The 24,958-nt window shown below is 39.8% G+C and overlaps 1 protein-coding gene across 14 annotated transcripts in view; it reads right to left on the minus strand.

The window, feature by feature from the left end:
• The window catches only part of SIPA1L2 (signal induced proliferation associated 1 like 2), a 231,310-nt gene that overhangs the window by 73,698 nt on the left and 132,654 nt on the right, over nt 1-24,958 (minus strand). For all 14 annotated transcript variants that reach the window (XM_070055530.2, XM_051821459.3, XM_070055529.2 and 11 more), the window contains 5 exons: nt 23,150-23,283; nt 20,886-21,074; nt 15,889-16,063; nt 11,624-11,727; nt 2,298-2,455 (listed from right to left, as the gene is read on the minus strand). In XM_070055530.2, the coding sequence (XP_069911631.1) occupies nt 2,298-2,455; nt 11,624-11,727; nt 15,889-16,063; nt 20,886-21,074; nt 23,150-23,283 (760 nt within the window). The remainder of the gene's footprint in view (nt 1-2,297; nt 2,456-11,623; nt 11,728-15,888; nt 16,064-20,885; nt 21,075-23,149; nt 23,284-24,958) is intronic.

Genomic DNA, 24,958 nt, shown 5'->3' on the forward strand with positions numbered 1-24,958 from the left:
TTTAAATAAATAAAGAGACGATCAGTTAAGTTTGTTTCTTAAAAACTTCAGGCTACAATTATGTTACAAAGAACTCTGGATCCAGAATCAGTTCCTGGGCATTCCTCTGCATTCATGGTGGGAGCCTCAGACTCCCGTAGGTGGGAACACACTCCCCTACTCAGGCAGGTACGCTGCACAGGCTGCATAGCTTTCATTACAGGCGGTTATCTCTAGCCCCTCTGGGTTGCTGTAAGACTTATGGATCTGCACTGACTGGTTCTGCAGGTCCTTGTCAGCAAGAACACACCGGTACTCAAAACCTGTGGAAAGCACATGAGAACAGCAGCACTCATGGGAGCTTGCCTATATCCCTAGATTAAGATAGAGCAATTTAAAAACACAGTATACCTGGACCGTATTTTGCCATTTCCTTGAAAATTATGTTCATGAATTTACTGTATCATTGGCATGTTTATAGAGTATCCTGTGAAACAGATCCACAAGGTATTTTTGGAAATCTGGGCCAAACCTTATTCCATGTGACAAAGTGAAGTTTCACAAATGTTACAGAATTGATTAGGCCAGTTTTTGTGAAGGTTATGACTGATTCTCTGATGAATACTAGTAACGATTTTAACATGATCAATGAAGCTGACGAGGCACTTCCAAAAATCTGAGGCACTCTATTGACTTTACAACTGAGTCTCATCAGTAAATGTTAATTTAGTGATAACAACATAGTTTCTTGAAAACCAAGTGACTTTTGTGAATGATATTCTTAGGCTATATTCTGTCCCAGAAAAAAAAAATGCAATGTACTTTCTTTATATATAAAATCACTAGTGGTTTCAAAAACATCCCTCCCATGGTAATTTAATTAAAATCAGAGAATTAAAAAATAAATAAATAAAAATAAATAGATATTACCTATCTTTGCTTTTTTATCCTAATATACTCATGATTAAAGCATAAACTAAAGACAGAAAATAATTCAAAATACTTGACTTGGCCCAGGTTTTAAGATTATTCTTCATAATTATCATGTACTGGTTGAGCTTTCGGAAGGGAAGCCAACTCGCCAAGTATGCACCGACTTAACCTATTTTCAACATATCATTTATACAGAATTGATAGTATATTATTTCAAATAGCATTTTTCTAAAGTAGTCCTGAGCATGTAGCCCAGTGAATCACAATGGGGGGAAAACAGGCAGCTGCTTGGGTTGATTCCAGGTCTATTACATGGAACGCTGCACCATGGGGCCAGACTTTCAATGCTGAACAAGGAGGCCAGGAGGAAGAACTCCTATTAAAACCTGGCGGTTTGAAACTCTAGGCTTTTAAGACAGGTTGGACAATGGTGGAATGTCAGTTGGCAACATTTATTATTTAGACTAGTTTCTTTTTTGCCTTTAGGGGGCATGTCTGCTGTCTACACCTTCCCACCATTCTCTTACAATGAATATTCATGTCCCCAACCTAGGCTCAGTAGGCAGCTGTACTGGCAATTCCTGTTTTAAGATTATAAAGGAAAATAACCTTGGATGAATGCCAAAAACTCCAATGGTATTTTGCATAATTTAAGCTATTTATTCTTCATAACCACATTTTGAATTAGGTGCTGTTATCCTCAATTTTAAGAGAAGGAATCAAAAGGCTAAGAAAAATAACTAGCTCACACAAAGCCCCATGACAAGCAGTAAAGCTGGATTCAAACTCAGGTGAAAGGCCCACTCTCTTGTCAGTACCCGGCATGCATGGTATGATCGCTGAGTTGCAGTCTGTGTGCAGAAGTAGACTGAAAGCAGGCCTCATCAGAAACAGTGTCCGGATTCCAAGGCATATTCATGGCCTTTTGAAGTCATCCAAACAAGGTTCAGCTCCTTATCTCAGCACACCCATGGCAGTGAGTGGTTCCAAGATGCCCAATGAAATGTTTTTTTGCCACAACACTTACTTCTAGAGAAGAACTTAAATGGCCACATTATCCAACTCACAGGCTGATATCAACTATGCTACTGATTCCTGCCACATGTGGTGTTTAAGGAGAAAACAGAAAACGTGGACTTTACATCTCCATTTTGAACTGCTAAGTCTTTTCACTTTTACAAAGGGACAAAATGGGAGGAAGGTATTTTTTTCTTACAGAGAGAATACTTTTTTCCTTACAGAGAGAGTAGCTGACTGATTATAATGAGAAATGTAATTAGAGAACTGTGAGGTTAGAAATAATAACTAAAAAACTGAAACCTCCTGGGAAAAATTGCTGTTAAAATGTGCCTGGGAGAATGACACATCAGGGACTACTGACTCACCTGTAACAAACATTTTCAGTACATGGATTATGCACTTTGACGATGACAAAAACATGCTGAAAGTGAGACCGGATGCTTTTGGGAGTAAAAGGAAGTGCCCCAGGCTCCTGAAAGACGATGGTGACGATGTCATTTCCTATGTGCCTTTTCCTCAGAAGCTGTGGTCAAGAAAGTGAACACACATAAGGTTACAAACAAGTGTATCTCTAAAACAAAATACGTAAATATACGCAATTCATTCAGCTTCCAATTTATAGGAGTGATTTAGAAAACCACAGTCATTCTTTAGTAGCTAGTGCTTCCGAGCGAAAAGAGAAAACTGGGCTGTGTACAAAAGACCTAGGGAAAGAAAAACCTAAAAAATTAATATCTTTTTAATTTTAAAATTCAACTTGTGTTCTCATTATCTTTCATCTATTCAGCTCCTCTCTCTCTCTCTCTCTCCCTCTCTCTCACTCTTTTTAAAAGATTTATTTATTTATTTGAAAGCCAGAGTAACACAGATAAAGAAGGAAAGGCAGAGAGAGAGGTCTTCCCTCTGCTGGTTCAATCTCCAATTAGCCACAATGGCCAGAACTGGGCTGATCCCACGCCTGGAGCCAGGAGCCTCCAACAGGTCTCCTACATGGGTGCAGGGGCCCAAGGACTTGGGCCATCTTCTATTGCTTTCCCAGGTCATAGCAGAGAGTTGGATTGGAAGTGGAGTAGCTGGGACCCGAACCGGTGCCCATATGGGATGCCGGCATTGCAGGAAGTGACCTTACCAGCTGTGCCACAGCAGTTGCCCCTGGTTCCTTATCTTTTTACCCCCAAAATAATAGCAAGTTAGAGCTCAAAGCACTTGAAGAAATTTTATACTATAAGTTCTTCTGTTTAAGACAGACAGTGTCCACGAGGGCGTACAAGGACCTACCTTGTAACCTGTGCAACAAAAACATAAGACTGTCATTTTGGTGGGTAATATATTCAGAATAATTAACCAAAAGCTGGCCCTTTAAAACATATTTCAGAAACACAGAATTCTGTGGGAATAAAGCCTAAAAATCCAATATTTTAAAATACTATAAAGTGCAAGTTTGGCAGGGAAGAAGGAGCCCCAGAGCAGTAACATTTTAACAACGCCTTTACTTTTGATGTTCCTTCTGCTAAGAATGCCCATTTCACCCCAAGTTTCTCTTAAGTAACTCAAGGATCTGCAGAGATCTCACCTCACTTGCAAGAAACCTCAGAGTCAAGACTAAACATGCTGGTGCTCCATCTATACACCCAGGTTTCAACTATTACACTAGTTGATGAGTTCTCTCTTGCCGGATGGTTTACTTCTGCATCAGGTCATAACTTTCAGGAGGTCAGAGATAACAACTTTATTTCCTGAAGTCTAATGGAGTGGTGCCAAGCACATAACTCGCTGGCTAAACAAATATACAAATGATACAAATACAATATTGACAGATAATACTATGCTTTACTATGAGCACATGCCAATAAATCTATGTGCAAAGTGCTTACTAACTTCATACAATTAGGGCATTGACTCTGTGCTTTAAAAGTTAGTGATCTTCAGTTTTAATACATTAAAAAAAACCCTTACCTGAGCTGGTGATGTCACTGGAGTAATGGAACAATCTCAAGTGGTAAATCTCTCTTCACCAGCAGTAACAAAGACAAAGACCTTGCCCTTAAATTTATTTGGCACCTATGGAGCATATTTCATTGTAAAGGGCACTAAGTTCAACTTTTAAAACCTTTTAAAGCAGATACAAAAAGGATTTCATTGTCAGGCCCCTGACTTGTGATTTAGCATGATAAAAGGCCTGGAAAAGGGGAATGAAATGTTCATTCTTTCAGAGTTCTCTACAGGCCAGTTAAATTGCTGATTCATGGGCTGGAAAATTCTGATTTAAATTCCCTTGGTTAAAGTTACAAAAACACAAAAATCATCTTGCTGTCTGAGTGAAGTTTGGAAACATACATTAATATACAATACAGAGACCCAACTGAGTCACCACATTTAAACTTGTCTAAAAAAACTTTAAGATATTTAAATAAAATATGCCACTTCAAATGCATATTAAAAATTAGTCAAAATTATAGTAGGCAAAGACATTCTCCTCTTTCTCAAATACCAGAAATACATGATTCATAGGTATTTTAATGAGATAAGGGAGAATCAGGAACAAAGTGATAGCTAAAATAAAAACACGCCTAACATTGTAATCAATGGGATTTGCAAAATACAAAACACAGTAACTTTTGCTGTTTCCAGGATAATTTTCCATATTAGCCACAACAGGTCAGGCAGTGAGTTCTGAGCGAAGACTGTGTGCCACTTTATGTAGGCCAGCCCTCTCCATCCAGCACACAGTGTCCGGGCAGTCTCATTAGTCACTGCTTCCTGGCTGTTGTTATTACAACAGCAAACTGGGCAGCTGTTCTAACCAATTTCTCTTCTTTCTGAAGGAAGATGTTCAGTCTAACTCTATACTGCACCACAGGAATATTTACAGTTCAAGTGAAAGAAAATTTGAAGCTTGGTTACCTTGACAACATGCCAAGGCACTTTTGTCCTTTTCTAAGCATATTCTCTAGCTTTGTAAAATGAGCCAAAAAATGTTCTTAAAGTCTAGCTAATTTAACCAAAGCATGCACTTTGAAGAAAAAGATTTAGGTGCATTTAGGGTGTTGGGGTATGATAAAGAGATTCATTAAGAGGAATAAAATCGGGGCTGGCACTGTGGTATAGTGGGTAGAGTCACTGCTTGCAATGCCAGCATCTTAAATGGGCACTGGTCCTTGTCCTGGCTGCTCCACTTCCAATCCAGCTCCCTGCTAACGTCCTGGGAAAAGCAGCAGAAGATGGCCCAAGTGCTTGGGCTCCTGTCACCCTCATTGGGAGACCCAGATGAAACTCTGGTCTGGTCTTAGCTGTTGCGGTCACCTGGAGAGTGAACCAGTAGATGGAAGATCTCTCTTTCTGTCTCTCCCTCTCTCTCTGTAACTCTGAATTTCAAACAAATAAATAAATAAATCCTTAAAAAAGAATAAAATCTAAAGCTCCATGAAGGAAAATAAAGTAAGAAAAATGGACTAAAGAAATAAAACTTCTGGAAGGTTAACAGAAATATTAACCATTTTTATAAATTTTGCTAAACATGCAATTACTTAAGCAATTTCTTGGATTTCTTAAAGGCAAATGTTTACTTTAGAAATTCATTTTTTTTTTCAAACCAGTCATTGAAATTCTATATAATCAGAGTTTGGATATGTAAGGGAAAAAGGATGACAAACCATGGACAAGTGCAGACCAGCAAAACACGAAGGCAGTGTTTGTTTTAGGAGTTAAAGGAATGGTATCTTCTGGGACTAACTTGTTTCTAGACAAAAGAAAAAGCCAGTAATGCTTTTTCAGTGCTGCCAAGAGAACCAACTTAGTGTCTCCACTGCAACAGTGAATAAATATTGCACAAATACTTGAAAGATTTACATAGTCAAGTCTACTAAATTTCTAACACTTGATTCGAGTTGTGAAACAGGAATAAGCTCTTGTTGTGACAAGGAAAGTGAAAGTGCAAGTCTTTACCCAAGTCCATGCAAAAGCATACAGATCTGACATAACAGCAAACTTTGGGTTCAGTCTCAACACCTTAAACATACTTTAGGGTTTGACAAAACCAGTTTTGTATTGGTGCAATGGTGAAAAGTAAGTGAAAATAAACACCTGTCTAGCACCCACACTGCGATCAAAAATAGCATAAATCTGAATGAGTTGAGATCTACTAGCCTCTATGCAAATGGCTCATTTGTTAAATTCTTTCTTTTTTAACCCAGGAAGATATATATATTTTGCACTGAACTCAAAGTAAGCTGCATAAAATGAATGCAAGGCAGTCAGGTGTGGTTCAAAGAGCTTCTAAGGGTCAGGGAACGGAAAGCTCATTTGAGGCTGGAAAAGGCCGATCTCCAGAGGCTACACAAAGAAGCAATTCTATATTCCACAAAAAAGCAATCACAAATTCTCAGTCCTCGTCCCTGGACTCAAAGCAAAGCCCTGTCAGTTTGAGTAGGTCTGACAAAAACACCTTTGACCTGGTTCTTTCCTACCTCTCTGACCTTATCACCAATCCCTACACCTCCTGGACAGTCACTTAGTCCCTCCAATAGGCCTCCTTGTCCTATCCAAGGCACTCTGCATTTGCTAATCCCTTGCTTGGACACATTCTCCCCTTCCCAGGGATTGCTGGCTTTTCCCTTGTGGAGAGATGATTCCAATTTTGTGCTACACACACAGGCTCATATACTTTATACTCAAGAGTTTACACCAGCAATTAGAATGATGCCTTGAACTTTAAGAGACATCTAGAGTTTCCTATGGAATGATACGGAGGAGAAAGTAAATGTAGAAAAGCACTCTGAATAATAAATGGACGGCAATCCAGAGTACCACCTAAATACCAAACATCTGTATTTAGAGAAGGAAAGCTGGCCCATCCCCTAAAAAAAGGTAAATGTTAACTAACTACTCTTATATCAGCAGGAAGATCAGGCATAGTTATCTAAAGTTTCAAGGATTCATCACTGATATATCATTTTATATAATCAAGAAGTAGTATCAACAGCAAGAGTAAATGTACAACACAATTGAGCAAAGCTGAATGTTTTGCAAATGGAGAAACAAAAATAAACCAAAAATGTGATTTTTTTCTATGATTTCATAACAAAGTGAAGATGAGAACAGGGTCAAAAAATGTAAGTATCTTCTTTATACCAACCCTCATTTTAAGCAGTAATCCCTATTATTTGGTATAATTCCTGCTTATGGTCTGAGAATAAAACTAATCATGGAACGCTGAGTAAGCATTTTATCCTTCTCAAATCCTCCAAAGTATTATTCATGGCTGAAGCCAAGTGCAGTCAGGACTTGCTCATGGCACATGTGAGGCAGATTGCTCCAGTATTTAAATAGCTCCTGGCAGTATTAGTGAGGGACACAGGGAAGTACACAAACCCTCTAAGGCAGGGGCTAGGAATCTAACATATTAATGTAGACAAAAGTCCTACTTCTATGGTGACAAGTCCATTCTTAGAATGAGACCAGTATCCTTCACATGTAATCTCAGAAACCTAGGGGTATGGTCTTACTCCTTAGGTGCCTCCATGGGGTTTAATACTCCTCCCAACTAGAACTGCATGAACTTCACGCAGGCACTTAGAAAGAAAAAGGCCCATATCTGTTTCTTACATTTGATGAAAAGAAAGCAGCTATGCCAAAGTGAAGTTTAAAGCTAATGGGTAAAATTCTTTCCATTGATGACATCATATGATGGCTGAATCAGGATTTCTTCAGGGAAAACCAGCCTGGGGAAAAGTAAACGGACTGCCCCATGTGACCAGAGAGAGCTGCAGGGCTTCACATATGAAAACAGCAAATATTCCAACAGCAGGATTTCTTAGCATTCCCTCAGTCTGGCTAGATTTTCTTGCACAGTCAGAGATACTCCAAAGATTAAATTCTTCTGCAACCCTGGTGACCTCTCTAATGACTTAATACATCTTGGGATTAGCTTTCAACTTGATTTACAAGAATGAACACAAGAAATTGGATCTGATTTGGATGAGTCTGGACCAGTTGAATAGTCACAAACACCTTGGTACTAAGGAGGCCAACGTTACAGGCACAACTCACGAACATATCAGTTAACTTCACCAAATTCTGCCTCCTCACACTGCATTCATGAGCCCAGCTGCTCATTTCAGATATTTCTGCTCTTGGTATTAACAGAATTTGTGGGCATGGGTGGGGCGGTGAGAGAAACAGAAAGAGTACAATCACAACAAATCTGGGAAGCATACATCCAAATGGCTTCATTTATAGACAAACAGCATATTCTGATAACTTGTGACCAGCAAAATGTTTTATTACATTTCAAAATACAAATAATATTCTGAAATTATTTGTAAATTCAGTCCCTTACTTTCTTAATCATTCTGGTCTTAGTCTTTCATAATAGATCATCCAAAACACTAGTGCTTTATATGTAATGAATTATAAACTAGTAACCATAGTAGGTACACTGTGTGCTTGACACTCTTTTAGGTGTTAATCTAATTCTCATATACCACTACTTAAGAAAGCTTCACTAATTCTTTAACTAATGGTGACTGACTGCCTGTCAAGTTCTGGATATTGCCACAGGTGGCACGGGGTTATCTCAGGTAAGGAAACAGGTACAGTCCCCTGCACCTTCAGACATGAAGGAAAGTAAGTCACAGAAGGCACCTCTCCAGTACAGCGTTCCTTCCCTCTGGGACTGGGTGCTACCCTAGAATCCTTCTCACTATAGGCTCCCAGCAGCTACTGTGGCCGTACAGACCATGCCCTATTATATTATTATCACATTTCTTGAAAGACTAAGAACTTGAATCAAGGCCACAAGGCGAGGGACTGGCGAGACAGGCTTAGATGGCAAGTCTGCTGATTTTGACTTCACACCCCACAGTCGTCTTCTTCACCTTCTGCTTACTTGCCTATATGTTTGGTATATTGAGTGCTCAACAAATCACAAACTGGATCATACCTGTTCCATATATAGTAAGTACAATTAAGACTTATCCCTGTTCCATATATAGTAAGTACAATTAAAAACACAAAACAAATGGTTTTTACTGTTTTGCACCTCTAACTCATTGATGTAATGCCATTAGAAGCAAAAAATGTTAATTCTATAGGCCTTTAGGGTACAGAGATCATAATACATAGTCTCAGCTTTCAGAGATTTTTCTCCTACTCTCTGGTTACAAGCTTATTTTTATTTTATTTTATTTTTTCAAATTTTATTTACCTATTTGAAAGGCAGAGTTACAGAGAATAAGAGGCAGAGAGAGGTCTTCCATCCACTGGTTCACTTACTAGATGGCTGCAATGGCCAGAGCTGAGCTGATCCAAAGCCAGGAGCTAGGAACTTCTTCTGGGTCTCCCACCTTGGTACAGGGGCCCAAGGACTTGGGCCATCCTCTACTGCTTTCCCAGGCCATGGCAGAGAGCTGGATTGGAAGCAGAGCAGCCAGAACTCGAACTGGCGCCCATATGGGATGCTGGCACTACAGGAGGCAGCTTTACCCACTATGCCACAGCGCCAGCCCCAGGTTACAAGTTTAAAACAGAATCATTTACCCTTACCCTGCACACACATCTACACTTTCACTTCCCGGATCTCCAGTATTTTATATGTACACCTTTTAGGAAAGCTCCAGTGAAATAAAGTCAGGGACAGGGAATTCCAAAGCCCACAGACTCAAAGTACACACAGTGAAAGAGGACGGGAAGGCCAGCTGCGGGCTCTGCTGACAGCAAGGACCGCTCTGAGAGTGCCACCTGTGAAACGCTGCGGCCAATTCACTTTGGAGTCCAATGACTCAAGTAATTAGGGAACTGGAAGGGCTTTGTGGTTTGAATACTCGATGGCTGGGGTCAGAAGTCACTGACTCTATTTCTGCTAAAGTACTGACAGATTTTCTTGGCCTGAGTAAGCCCTATCAGTTTTCTGAGCAAGGACTCCCACAGAATGTAATTACTGAATGATTCACAAGGATCTGCTGGACAACTGCACTGGGCTAAATTAAGCTTCTTAATACCCAGTGAATCAGTCTGGCATTATTCCAAATACATTTTTTAAGAGCTAAAAATTCTTTAGGTTAAAACATCCATAAATACATATCTGTGATGGAATGACTGTAAGTCCATTTTATGGAAATATACAGATAGGGAAACTAGAGATAGATTTTCTGAAGGTGGTGGGAAAAATGATGATTACTTAAGAGAATGTTATGGAAAATTCGGGGAGGATAAAGGATTAAGGTAAATATTAGATACAAAATGACCAGAAAATCCAGCTGGCCATTATGATGAGAAGAGAAATGAAAAGAGGAACTGTTGTCCCTAATGTAAGAAGCCTGTTTTTTTACTTTGGTGCTTCTGACAACTAGTGATGATGAAAGAGAGGTAGGTAGTTTCGTTTCTTCTTTGGAAAAAATGCAGAATTTAAAAACATCCTTCGAAATAATTATGCTTCAATCATTTGACCAGTACCTACACAGTAACCCCTATGTAATCCTCAGTGTTTCAATATATTGAGAGCAAAGCAGCAGCAGTTCAGTGACGTCAGAACTGACTTTCCTAGGCATAAAAACAAACTTGGTTCTGACTGTAGATTTAACACAATCGGATCCCTAACTAATCATGCTACGATCAGTTTGAAGACGCTCATATGTGACCAACTCGCTGTAAACAATCTTCAGAAACTCAAGCAGTCCATGTTCTTGGTCTTTAGCTCTAGTACTACAGGTAGGGCCCCAACAATTCCAAACAATATGTGCAGTGGAGCTTTCTCTGCCCTACAGATCCTCTCAACCACTCTCCATCACAGACAACTTTCCATCCCAAACAATCCTCAAATTCCTCTCAAGATCACAGAGTAGACACAGCATTTCAAATATTCCCAGCACAAGAAAAAAAGTCACAATCACTGTAAGAATCACTGCCAAAGAATTTGTTCAATGCATTTCACAGTTATACCAAAAAGTGAGGTAAACCATTTTATGATGTTTTATGTCTCATTCAGATTTTCTAAGAGTCTTAATTCTTAGTAAGTGATGACCCAAAGCATGATATATTTTTATTTTCTCTAAAGTGGTCATTAAATTTTGGTCAATAAGTCCAACTAAAATGATGAAAACTGAATATGGAAAATAGTTGAAAATAGCACCAGTCACAAGGGTAAATAGTTATTTTCTAAAAATAAGTTATTTACTTAACGCAGGAAGTTATCAGGTCAACATAGTTAGCCTTTTTGTAATTAACAGGAGTTGACACTGTTTTAAGATTTCATCTAGTTGAAATCTTTACTTAATATACTTTACTGAATTGATCTTCTGTATATAAAGATAATTGAAAATGAATCTTGATGTGAATGGAATGGGAGAGGGAGCGGGAGATAGGAGGGGTGTGAGTGGGAGGGAAATTATGGGGGGGCATTGTAATCCATTAACTGTACTTTGAAAATTTATATTTACTAAATAAAAAATAAATTAAAAAATATTTTAAAAAAGATTTCATCTAGTAATTAGTAAAAGTGAGTGTAGAAGAGTATCTATGTTTTATAAGGAAAAAGTGTAATAATACTTTTAAAACTCAAATATTTTCAAATCACAGAAGAGTTGAAGATTAGCACTAACCAACACAAAATTGCTAATTCTTTCCAAAAATTGAACTGCATCAATATCCTCCATGTGCTGACCTTACTATAAAAAGGAGAGGCCGAGGGGCTTACCTGCTGTCTGTTGTTGGGCATATAGGGAAGCAGGGTAGACACATGGAACATGAGTTCATAGTCTTTGTATGTGGTGTACAGAGAGTGAGTTCCTGTGGAATCAGCTGAAAATAGATTCATCACAAAATACAAAGTTAGGCAACCACAAAGAAAAATCAAGCTTTAACACTTAGAAGGGTATTTTTACAAAACTCATATTCCAGCAATGAACTACCAGCACCTGGATGCTCCTCTATTGCTCTCACCATCCACACTGCTTACCACTTAACAGCCCAGGACTGGGCCTGGGCGCCTCATTTTCTCTTATCTGCTCTCCCCCACATACATTCTATGGAATGCAATGTTTGCTCTCTTTTCTTCTCTGTTCTCACCCTCCTGGTACAGATTTAGATGACCCACTGAAGGCAAGGTGCTCTTGCCAAGGGGCATGGGAACACAACAGGCGACAGAGCGGGGTAGGTCTAGAAGCAATTACCTGAAGGATGTGACTAACTGGCAGACTGCCTGGCTGCTTCCTATTATGTGTGAGTTTATAGTTAATTCTTACTTATTTTTGGGTACCTGATCTTCCGGAACCCAGAAAAACAAAACAGGGTTGACTGAATATGGAAATGAGAACCAAAAAAAAATGTTCTTTTTTTTTAAACACTTATTTATTTTATTTGAAAGGCAGAGTTACAAACAGGCAGAGGCAGAGAGTGAGAGAGACTGAAAGAGAGGTCTTCTATACACGGGCTCACTCCCCAAATGGCTAAAACAGCCGGAGCTGGGCCAATCTGAAGCCAGGAGCCAGGAGCTTCTTCAGTGGTTCACATGCGGGTGCAGGGGCCCAAGGACCCAGGCCATCCTCCACTGCCTTCCCAGGCCAAAGCAGAGAGCTAGATCAGAAGCGGAGCACCTGGGACTCGAACTGGCATCCATATGGGATGCAGGCAGCAGCTTTTACCAGCTGTGCCACAGTACCACCCCCAAAAAATGTTCTTTTAAGAATTTAGTATTTTCCTTCTTTCACCAGAAAAAGAATTGGTGATATGTCATGAGAATTAAGAATAAGGAGAAGAATGGGATCTGACAGCTTTATACACTGACACATATATTAACAAAAACTGTTTGTTAATCATAGTTATTCATCTTCTGAAAAGCAGAGTGATTCTCTGCAAATTCAAAATCTAGCTGTATTATCAATGAGATGGCCTTAGCTTGAGAGTTTCAGACACTTTAGCCAACTCAGTGATACAAAATATTTAAGTAGTAATTTTGGAATAAACTTGTGAACCACTATGCATATGGATAAATGTAGACAAAAATTTATACAGAAAGTAATACATTAATGGAGTTAATAAATGCCTTTCTCAGTTCTTGATCTATAGACAATTTATTTTTTCTACTTTTTAAACAAGGAACTATGCTAGTAAACACCATTTATTCTACTGTATTTATTAGTGAAACATTTAAGTTATCATCTTCTGTTAGTCTTTTTTTTAATCCAAAGATAAAACATTTTTACTTTAAAAACATTAAAAGTATTTAACCTATGGACTTCGTTATTTTTTTCTGAATCCTATAGCATGTCTTTCTTCTCAATATTTATATCAGATTCAAAGACAGCCCTGAAGAGTCTCTAAGATGATAGTACATAGTTCTTAGATGCTCTTAAACGCCATTCACAGAAGGCCATTTCATGAAGAAGCTGAGTACTAGGTGTCTACATATAGAAATTGATAAATTAACTTGTAGATGAAGAGAGCATATTCATCTAATATACTATATATGAACCAGCCCCCAAATATATTTTTTCCTTTGAGTTATTCATGAAGTATGTATTTTTTAAAAAATTTCACAGGATTTCTTAGAAAGTAACATTCAATTTTAGTTATCTTAGCTTAGATGCTTGGGTGACTATAACTTTGTAAATAAGCAAGCTTCCAAAAGATGAAAGCTCCTTTAATGAAGAACTGACTGATAACAAAACTCCAGGCTGGATGATGCTATCTCCCAACCCATTCATCACAATACTCTTGATATAAAGGTAGTTAAAATGCAGTAAGAAAAATGCTGTAAGATATTAGGTTTCAGACTCGGGAAATTGCAAGGAAAGAAGAAACAATACATTTGGGGAAGGATATCACTTTTAAAAGCATTGGTCATAATCTGTCTAATCCAGTCAGTACTAAAAGACGAATTTCTAGAATTAAATATTCTCAAAGTTTTTACCTCAAACACCAGCATGGTAATGAAGAAGGGTAATGGAAAAGACTTATTCAGAGTTTTGCTCTAAATATGTCTATTCCAGGTGATATGGCCATCAGTTTTATCATTCTCTGCATCTAAACCTATCAATAAAGGTGCTTTGGCCAGAGCTCTGCTCTGGTTAGCATAACAGATTAGCAACTCAAATCCACTGCATTTAATTTTGTACTCAAGAGAGAAATAACACAATTTAGAGCTGGAAGGGGCAGCCCAGATACTCTAGTCCAACACCCTAAGCGTTCCTTATGAGGAACTTGAGGTCAGAGTTGAGTGCCCTATGGGCAGACAGAGTCTAACAGCAGAACCTAATTCTGAATTTTTCAAGGAAGATTTTATTTGTTCATTGTATAAATGTCAATATTTGAATCCGATCATTCCATGACACTTCATTCTATTAGAGGAATGTCTGGCTTTTTTGCATTTCACAGCATTCCTTGCTCATAAAATTAAAGATCCGTTGACTACTAGAATGAATATATTAAAATCTAGTTCTTATGTTCTCATCTCTGTAAGCTAAGGTGCTTAGTACTATATCTGTGATATATCAAGGACATCTTCTGGGTCAGAAAAATTCAAAGCTGATGCCAATTCTATATGTAGGGGGATACCTGGATTATCTATGTTGTATCAGACATTTTTGAAATGCTTAACCCCGCTCACTGAAGAGAGAGGACACAGCCTCAGTAACAAGAGCTCTTGCCAGCAGTGGCTTTTCTGGAAGCAGATCCCGAAGAGCAACACAGCAGCAGCTCTAGCAGCTGAATGGGGTTTGCAGGGAAGGGAAGTTTGAAGAGGAAAAAATGAGAGAAATCAGAAAAAGTCTCACTGCCCCTCCTCGAAATTCATGTTGTAGGTCTCATGAATTATTTCCTATTTTTGCATACCTGAGGCACGAGCAATACACATTCAGTGTAGATGTCAAATTCTAGCCCTGGTATGTGTGGTGGACACAAGGGCTCGTGGCATCAGTTAACCCTGTCACCAGGTCTTATGATATATCCTGTAACTCTCAAAAACAGATGTAAAAACAGAACTGACCATAGGCATCTCCTTCATCTAGAGGGAGTATCAATGATGGGTCCAAGGTGGGTAGATGGTGGGGCCAGGGCCTGGAGACACATGGGACATTAAGTCACCCAATTCCAATCTAGGCTCTGCCATACCTTGAGGCTCCTATACAGAAAACTCCCACCACTACCAGGAGTGGACCAGATGATATCTCAGATCTTCCAGGTTTATAATCATCTTCTCATCTCTTTTTATTGAGTGAGTAATCATTTAATTGTTTGCTAATAGGCAGAAATCTCCAAAATATCTAAAATTCTGCATGATAGTTTAGTTACTGAGAGCAATTAAATAGCAGCATAAACACAAAGATAAAATACATGTAATTCATGAAAACTCGGAAGAATATGATTATCTAAATGGAGATAATGGGGACATATACATATTCTAGGAGGGTATAAAACTTGTGTTTAAAATTGCTCAACCTGGCACCCAGGTGCTGGTATGTCCCACTCAAGGGGGTCCAACAGACACGCCAAAATAACAGGATGAATCAATTTCTAAATCACTGTTCCAACTCCCCAGCTAACTTCCAAACATGAACAAAATAAGCCCCCAAACATGGCATGAATGAATGTGTTAATTTTTTGTCTCTTCAAAATGAATGCAGTGCTTGTCCTTGGTATTTTGAAACAAGGGTATAATAGAAAAGGTTAGGTTAAAAGCAAGAAGAAAATATTAAAAGAGTCCTCACGAAACACTGGGGAATCTCTCTGGCAATGTTACAAAGGAAAAAGAATTGACCTTTGGAGCTTATGATGTGAAGCACATACCTCTTGAGAAATGTGCTTCCTTTGCTCATCTGAGAAAATCTAAATTCGATCCCAAATAAGCTTGCTGGGCCCTTTCTGGGGTCAAGAACAGGAGAGCACATGATCCGTTGCTTAGGTTTCTGCAGTATGCCAACCTGGAGGGAATTCAACTGGTGTACACACAAACATGAAGCTTACTTTTATTGTCTAGCTGAGCTCGATATTTACTGAATCCTTTCAGCCGTACTCGCTGGCCCAGAAGATCAAGGAATTCTTCAAAAGCTGGTCCTGCTGTCTCATTGTTATACATCTCTTCCTCTGTGCTCTGGCCCGCTTTGCAATAAAGGATCCCAATCTTGTGCTGAAAGCTCAGCTGAAATTGAGGGAGAAATGTAATTACTCGGCAAAGTCTATCAGACAAGCCAACTTCCAGTAAAATTAAAACTATACAAGCTTGGAGGTCTGTTCTCATAAAAGCACACCATAACAATTCCCATAAGCAAATGTTTGTACTTTTGTACATCTATCCTTGTACACAATGCTAAATATACCCCAAACCCAGAACCCAAGATACAACTTGGGAAACATCAGAAATCCTAAGAAGGAAAAGGTATGGTCATTGCCATGTGGGACTTGGCAGATTTCCAAAAAGGACAGGCAGTAAGGTTTAAGCCTCTACTTAAAAATACAACAGTAAATATTGATCCTACATACTCCACAGAGTAATCAGTACTACCTTTGGAGTTGGAAAGAAAGTGATCATGATATTTAAAGGTTTTCCTCTCTGATGTCTAATGAATTTTCCTTCTTTAATTTGAATATTTATGGAAATATGTAACACTGTAAGAAAGAAAATCAAATCAAATTAAAATCTGGTATGGAAAGAATCCCAATGGAAGTTGTGATATAAGTGGATAAAAAGAAAAAAATATTTTATGTCCCTAAAAGTAACTTCAGTTAAACAAGTAGTTATTTCTTACGTTTTTATTATCTTGAAAAGGAAGACATCTGCTAATTATACAATATACCATAAAGAATTTTAATAGCAACTGAAGAGTTCCCGCTATAATCCTCTCTCTCAGTCAATGTCATGCTGGAAGCCACAGAATTTCCCAAGGCCAGGGAGAAATGGGATCCATTTTTATAGCTCTCTTATTTCCCCAAAGAGGAACTACTTCTCACTCAGGCAATCACAGCTCTTAATCTTACTACCAGCAATCTGAACCTCAGAGACTGACCCATTATCAGACACCACTGATTCCCTAAAGACATCAATCCATAGCACTGTTCATTTTTAGTACTGAGCTGTAAAAAAGAGCCTTTAATCAAAATTCATAGCTGACTATAGCAGTAAAATAAGGCAAAATGATACTCATTTCCCTTGAGCAGCAAAGTGATGAAAGCAGTCTCATCTGTATTATCATCTAATGACAACACACAATGTGAGGCTAGCAGGAGACACCTGTGGGGTGACCTCAGCAGAATGCAGGAAACATCCATCTGATTAAGTGCTATGGGAAAATATAAAAGGAAGCATCACCTGTTTATAATCAGCTACCTGAAGGAGGACTGATGGATGCCATGCACTACAGAAAAGGCATGTGCCTCAGGCCCCCGTCAGAACCATGAGCTCCCCAATCACACACTGTAAGGTAATGAGTCCTACCTTAAGTGCGTGATTATGACATGGTGTGCACACGAGACTTGATTCTGGTGCATGAATTTTATTGAATTAGTTCTTTAGTAGTGTCAATAAAAAAATTTAAATTCATCCAGAGACAAAGGAATAAATGTTTTTCTGATCACCTCAATTACCCAAACTGCAAACTGATCATCATCCTAAAAAAATAAAGACCCTAATATTATTTCATAATAAATATTACTCACTCCTGAGTGACTTGGGACACACTTCAAGATCCAGCATCAGGGAAACATGATTGTCAACTATTACCCAGATGTTGGTGGTCCGTGATTGTTGGAATCAAAACTAAGTCTATGATATGGCCTCAGAATGACTGATTGCTTTCCACCCTTATCTTACATAATGCTTCACATCCGCCTATCAGTGTGGTTTTTCTTTCACTATTAGAACAGGATTTCAGCTCTCCAGTTATTCAGACCTTGCTTTAATGAGTCCCCCGTTAGTACTGTCAAATCTTTGGGCTCACACGCAGAACTGCAATACTTCTGCATTCTGATGCCTGCTGTTTCCCCTGTACCCGAAAGAGATCACCATTTATGAGCCCCACTCTGGAACCCACTCTGTCCTGGTGGCTGCTGTCCTTGTTGGCCCATGCCCTCCCTGTTCCTTTACCTGCTGCTCAATTCACAGAAACACCAGTGCCATCTCACCTGAGTACTATTATTGCCACCAAGGCCCCTGCCTGCCCCAGTCTGCCCTGTTGCCTCCATTAGGAAACCCCTTCCTCTTCTAGCATCCAGCTCTTTGTGGGGAAAGGCCTGGAGCAGAGCTGTTCAGAGCAACAGGGTTTGGGCACTGTTTTCTCATGCTGGTTAAGAAAAGCCCTCACTGCAGTGGGCCAGTTTCTCTAATTCTGCCAGGCTCATGGACTTCATCTCTCTCTCTCTCTCTCTCTCTCTCTCTATATATATATATATATATATATGTGTGTGTGTGTGTGTGTGTTTATCTGTTTGTCTATTTATCTTGTGAACTCTTATTCAGGAAAAGGTCAAATACTTAGTATCCCATATGTGATCCCTTTGTTGACTCATGGGTTATCAAATTCATACTTGTCTCCTTCCAGCCTCAGAAAAAACTAGCCTGTGTCTAGATCCCAACTGTGAACAGGATTTGTGTTTCCACCCAAAAAGTCCCTAGACTCATGGGAATCAGGCTGTGGCTCACACCGGCTTCCAAGTCCCCAGGGGTGCCGTGATAGCTGCCAGACTCTGGCTCTAGTACCATTAGGAAAACCAACAAGAACAACACCACCTGAAATAGAGTCAACCACTTAGAAACAATTTTTTAAACATTTTTAGTGGCAACTTATAAGAATTCTTTAGAAACTTGGAAGTTAAAATAAAGCCATTCAATCACTTTAGAAGTGAAGTAAACTGTATCTTTCTTTTTTCACATATTACAAGAATGAGATATTATTAAGTGTTAGGGATAAAATGTTTCATACTGTACTTAGGTTTGAACATAATTTCAAGAAAATATATCACAATCAATTATAAAATCTAAAGAAAAAGCACATCAAACACAACTAGAACTATTAAATACTGTTTTGTTTAAAAGCAGAACCCAATTTTCAAAATTAATTCTTTGATATCAGACTATAAATAGGTGTTCACTAAAAGTACTTCAGATGCACAGCTTCTGGATCTATTCAGCTCACAGATGTCTCAAATGCATGCTTCACTCTGATGAGACAGTAACTTCACCCCTCTGCAGAGAATCCCCAGATGCCTGGCAGTTGCCAGCATGCACAGCCTTGAGGGCCTCAGGGGCAAGTGGACCATCTATGGAATTATCTAGAGCAGCCTCAGGGGGACAAACACTTCACTCAGCAGGCACCTGCTGTGCAGCACAGGGATACATTCTAAAGGGACAACCAACATCTCAGAAACACAAAGGGACACTACTGTGTGAGAGGGAAGTCCTTCCACCCACTCCTCTACAACACAAAAATGAATGCTATTCTCATCCAGCCTGGGCCTGCTTGAACCCTGAGTTATGCCGACCAGTCTAGACACATCCTCTCCATCCTTCCACCACGTTTTTCTCAAGCGTTTCACAGACAGTTCATACATTCCACATGCTTTCCCAGTCAAGATCATGGCAAGCTTGTTCTGTGTGCCATACAATTTTAGAAGCCAACTGCTTAAGTTTGGAGTTTTGGCTGAATTGTCTTTAACATACTAGCTTTTATTCTTGAGGCAGACAGACACTAGGATTATTCACAAAGCCAACTTCCTTTGGCTAATGATGAATTAATCTGTTAGGCCAATTATCATTTCAAGGTTTTGTAATTCCAGCCAATTAAGGTTATCAAAGATTCTACTTCACCCCAGTATTACTGGCTCAACCAAGAAATATTTCAAATTCCCTTTAAAACATGCAAAAGAATTTTCCTTGGGAAATTTTATCTGTTGCTCCCCTCCCCCTTTTAAAAAAAAAGACTTAAAAGTAAATTTACTCATTTAAAATAAAAAATAAAAGAATTTGGGACCCTACCTTTCAGCTTTTTCTACAAGTTATTGTGCATTTGAAACAGAGCTCATCCCTTCCTCTGGGCCACAATCCCAATCCTATCCATCACCAATTCCCTTCTGGACAATAGTAATAATCAGATAATCAAGCTCCATATCACCATTGGTATCTGTTTTCATCAGCTTGCCCAATTGCCTTTCCCCAGAATATTCTTCCTAAATCGCAGCTCTGATCATGTCATATTCCGAAAACCTTCAATGGCTCCCTGTTCCCTGCTGAGTCAACTACAAGCTCCCTAGCCTAGCAGACAATGTGCCATTTGCTCTACCTCAACTTATTGGTTCCCCCTACAAATCTCCTTCTTCTTATGAAGAAACAAGACTAGTCCCAGTTCCTAAAAGAGCCAACTACTCTTCTCTCCCTCTTGGAACTCTATCCAAGTTTAAAGGCCCACTGAAAATGGCACCTCCTTCCGGAGTTTTGCCTGGCTGGACATTATTCCTTCTTTGCCCCCCACAGCACTCAATGTAAGGACACCTCTTCACCATCTCTTACGACACTGCCTTGCAGAGGACATTGTGCTCTTGGTCTTACTGTTCCCACAGCTAGGGACTAGGTCTTAGCTTTTAATCTTCCCAGCGTATGCTGCTCACACCAGGTTGTCAGCAGACGCCTGCCACACAGGGGACGAGAATAAATGTTGGTTCATGGAAAAGGCAGATGTGAGATTTTCAAACCTTGACAAAAACATCTCCAACTTCTACGAATCAAGGCATCAGATGTGCTCCTGCTGGTTGGAACTTATCAGAACCTTTATAACAACTCAGCAGGAGGTGTGCTAAGCTCCCAGGGCACCATGATTCTCAACTAGTAGAAAGGCAAATGGGGGGGGGGGGTGGATTGGAGAATATGTTCTAATAAATGGTCTTAAAAGAGAAATGGATAGGAAAACTCCAAAATGCTTGGAAACATAAAATAAATTCACATACAAACATATAATCTTATACATCATACACACCCCTTGTTCATCAAGCTTGAGCAGCTGTTCGGGGACCTTGGGTGAGTTGGAAGCCTGCCGCAGGCACTGAATGCTCAGCTCTGGAATGACGTATTCTAGAACTTCTTTGAGCGGTAGGCCTCGTGCTGTTCCGTGCCTAGCAGTAGAGGGTATAGCGTCTTCTAAGATTGCTCCTCTCAGGGTGGTAAGCTGCAGTGGTGAAACATTAAGACTTCAGTTAATACTTATTCTTGGTTACCTAGTTAGAGTGTAATTGCTGATTGCCTAAAAAAGGAAGAAGACATGCAAGGCTCGTTTCTGAATGATGTAAAGAGACTGAAGTACTACATAGGAAGAAATAAAATCAACATTTAAACCATCTTTAATCAGTAAGAGTGTGCAGGCATTAGGAATAAATCAGGCAGGGTCGAAATCACCAGATGAAGCCCTAAGAGTGAGAACAACAAGGCACGGCAGGCAGTGCTTTGAAAATCAGGACATTCCTACAATGTTCTGCACCCCAATGGGAAAGACACTGAGAAGGACCCAGACATGATCTTCTTGGGCCCAATCATAATCACTCTTCTTCCAGTCTTTTTCTTTTTCCTATTTTCCCATTTTTCTTTATCTTTTCTTCCACTCCTTCTTTTACCTTCTTCGATTTAATTTTCCATGCTGGCCATTTCTGAGGCTGACTGTGCGTAGCACTGGCAGCCATGGCAGGGTGATTTGAGGTAGAGAAGAAAATCAGCCAATTTTGGCTCATGATTTGGTATACATCCTCAAATAGGCCACGAAAGCATAGGGCTGCCATAAGGAGCACAGGCCTCAGAGCCCACTGGGTGAGGAAAAAAAAACCCAGCACTGCAATTCCAGACAACTGCCTCTAATCCCAACTCCTCTGATTGTGCTAGAGACCCAACAACAGGAACTGTGATGGTGGCCACATGATGCCTAATATTTGCTGAATGGTCCATAACACTAGCTGAGAAAACTAAGAGCCATGATGAGAATGTCCTCTATCTTCACAAACATGGTAACACACAACCACACTAAGCACAGGGCACCTGAGAAGTGACTAGTGTGACTGAGGAAATAAATGTGTAATAATTTTATTTAGTCATTTTAAATGAATAGTCACCTCTGGCTAACGGATAATGAACTGGGCAGCACAGATCTGTAACTTAAGGTACTCTACTTCACTTGGAGAGAAGTCTTTATCCCTTATAGTGCCTTGGCCACTGGAACACTTATGCACTAGGTATGATACACAGGGGTATATTCACTTAGGAAGCTTCAGGAAGTGAGAAATAGGTTCTCTTCTCTAGAAATAGCCAAGCAGAGAACACATTCTGGAATATCTGACAAACATGTAACTGTCCAATTAAAATGGACTAAGGAAATAAAACCTGAGTGTAAGACTGAGACAACTTTTTATATAGCTCAGCCTATCTATTTAGTTAAGCAAACTGGGCCATTTGAAACAATCTCACTTTCACTCAAGACCAGCAAGGAAGGGCCAGCGCTGTGGCGCAATGGGTTAATGCCCTGGCCTGAAGCACTGGCATCCCATATGGGCACTGGTTCTAGTCCCAGCTGCTCCTCTTCTGAGGCAGCTCTCTGCTATGGCCTGGGAAAGCAGTAGAAAATGGCCCAAGTCCTTGGACCCCTGTACCCACGTGGAAGACCTGGAGAAAGCTCTTGGCTCCTGGCTTTGGACTGGCACAGCTCCAGCCATTGCGACCAATTGGGGAATGAACCATCAGATGGAGGACCTCTCTCTCTCTCTGCCTCTCCTCTCTCTGTGTAACTCTGGCTTTCAAATAAATAAATAAATTAAAAAAAAAATGACCAGCAAGAAAATAATCTAGGCCCTCAATATAACAAAGTGTGGGTAGACAGTACTAGTATCTTATAAGAGCACAAGTCAAACATTCACTTCATTACAGGCTGCCTGCTTTTCTCCACTAGATGTTGCAGTCATTTTTAAACCTCACCTGGACTGTATAGTGCATATTTATCCTCTCTTAGCCTTCCAAACCTTCCATTTTTATCATGTTATCCTTTACATCAGGTGGCAGTAAAATCATTGCCACTTAACAACCATTATAAGTCTCCAAATTGTTTATTTGAAATAAAATATTGCAACCTTGTTTTCAATGATGCTAAATGCTGTGATTATTAACATTAGAAAAATACATTTGAGATCCTAACACAAAGGAAAGCAATAATATCAAAAGTGGTTTAGACTTTCACCCAGGTAAGAATGCCAAGCAGCCCATTACCTCACTGGTCCTGAAAGCCACCCTATAGTTGAACTGGGATCCTTCCTTCTCCTTAGCATCTTCCACCTTCTCTCTCCGGATGCTGACTGCCACCGGGCCGAGGTTTTCATCGATTCCAAAGTAGTTTTGGTGCTCTACGACAGAAGATAGTGGTGGCATCAAAAAGAAAGAAAGAAACAGCGGGATGGCTATGTAGGAGTTAGGGCAGCAAGTGCATCTCAAGAAAGACCACACAGCTCAAAATCGATGATTTTCTTGGATGTGCTTGATCACATTTTCTGGTTTCTGTAAAGACGTATTTTTCTTCTCATTTTCGTGCTCTCTGTTCTCTGCTTCTGCTGTTCACTGACTCACAAGTGGCAGAAGCCTTCCCATCCCAAAGCTGTGATTTGCTCTTCTGTGACTTGCACCACAGGAAAGGGTGTCTTAGCATCCTTAGCGACCATCGCAAGAGGAACGGCGCCAACTGTAGGATGATGTTGAAAAGCTTCCACTCTGGGGAAGCGACCTTCTTTGACTGATAAAGGGCACCACTGTTACCTAACTAACTAGCTACAGTTAAATTAAACATCTAGATCAACAGTGAAGCGGCAAAGATCACCCTTTCATTACAACGTTACTGGGATACCAAAAGTCTAGTGAAATTTATCAACACGAAATACATATATGGTCATTAGGTGGTTAAGATCAAATTCTATCCTTAATTCCAATAACAGTTTACTATGCTATCAGTTTATCATTTTTTTCCCCACATAAATCACTAGTCCTTGAGACAGATCTAAAAATCACACAATCTGGGGCAGATATTTAGTCTAGCTGTTAAGATGCCTGTGTCCCACATCAGAGTCCTGGTTCAATACCCAACTCCAGCTCCTACTTCAGCTTCCTGCTGATGCAGACCCTGGGAGACAGTGGTGATGGCTCAGGTGATGGGTTTCCTGCCACCTGTGTGGAACACCTGGACTGAAATCCTAACTCCTGGCTTCAGCCCAGTCCCAGCCACTGTGTGCATTTGGGGAATAAACCAACAGATGAGGAGCTAGCAGGCTCTCTGTCTCTCAAATAAGGAAAATAATTTTTTTTTAAAATCACATAATTTCCTGATAGGCGTGAACCTCAAGGCCACCTTGTCCATCTAGCACAGAAATCCTCCAGGGGCTGGTGCTGTGGCGTAGTGGGTAAAACCGCTGCCTGTGGTGCCAGAATCCCATATAGGTGCTAGTTTGAGTCCAGGCTGCTCCACTTCTGATTCAGCTCTCTGCTATGGTCTGGGAAAGCAGTGGAAGATGGCCCAAGTCCTTGGCCCCTTTACTCATGTGGGAGACCCAGAAGAAGCTCCTGGCTCCTAGCTTCGGATTGGTGCAGCTCCGGCCTGTTGCAGAGTAAACCAGCAGGTGGAAGACCTCTCTCTCTCTCTCTCTGCCTCCCCTTTTCTCTCTGTGTAACTCTGGCTTTCAAATAAATAAATAAATCTTAAAAAAAAAAAAAAGAAAGAAATCCTCCAGGATATCCTTTCTAAGAGACGGTCATTAATTAGTCTCTTACTCAAATGTACAATAATAAGTGGCAGGCACTGTTTCAGCAGTGGAGACAAAGAAAATTCCAGAAAATAATCTCTGTTCAAGAAACAGATATCCTAATTTGAGCCCTTTCAATGATGGAAAGGTCACTGTTTTGTGAACAATTCTCTCTGGACTGCTGGACAAGGTTTCTTTTCAGTGAGTTCAGCTAAAAGTAATCAGAACTAATTCATTACAATCTTTAAATTTTTTAGTTTCCTCTGAAATCACCCAAACAACATGCAAGACA

The sequence above is a fragment of the Oryctolagus cuniculus genome, chromosome 13 (assembly GCF_051225735.1).
Source record: "Oryctolagus cuniculus isolate XC-2025 breed Fujian yellow rabbit chromosome 13, ASM5122573v1, whole genome shotgun sequence".
NCBI lineage: Eukaryota > Metazoa > Chordata > Mammalia > Lagomorpha > Leporidae > Oryctolagus > Oryctolagus cuniculus.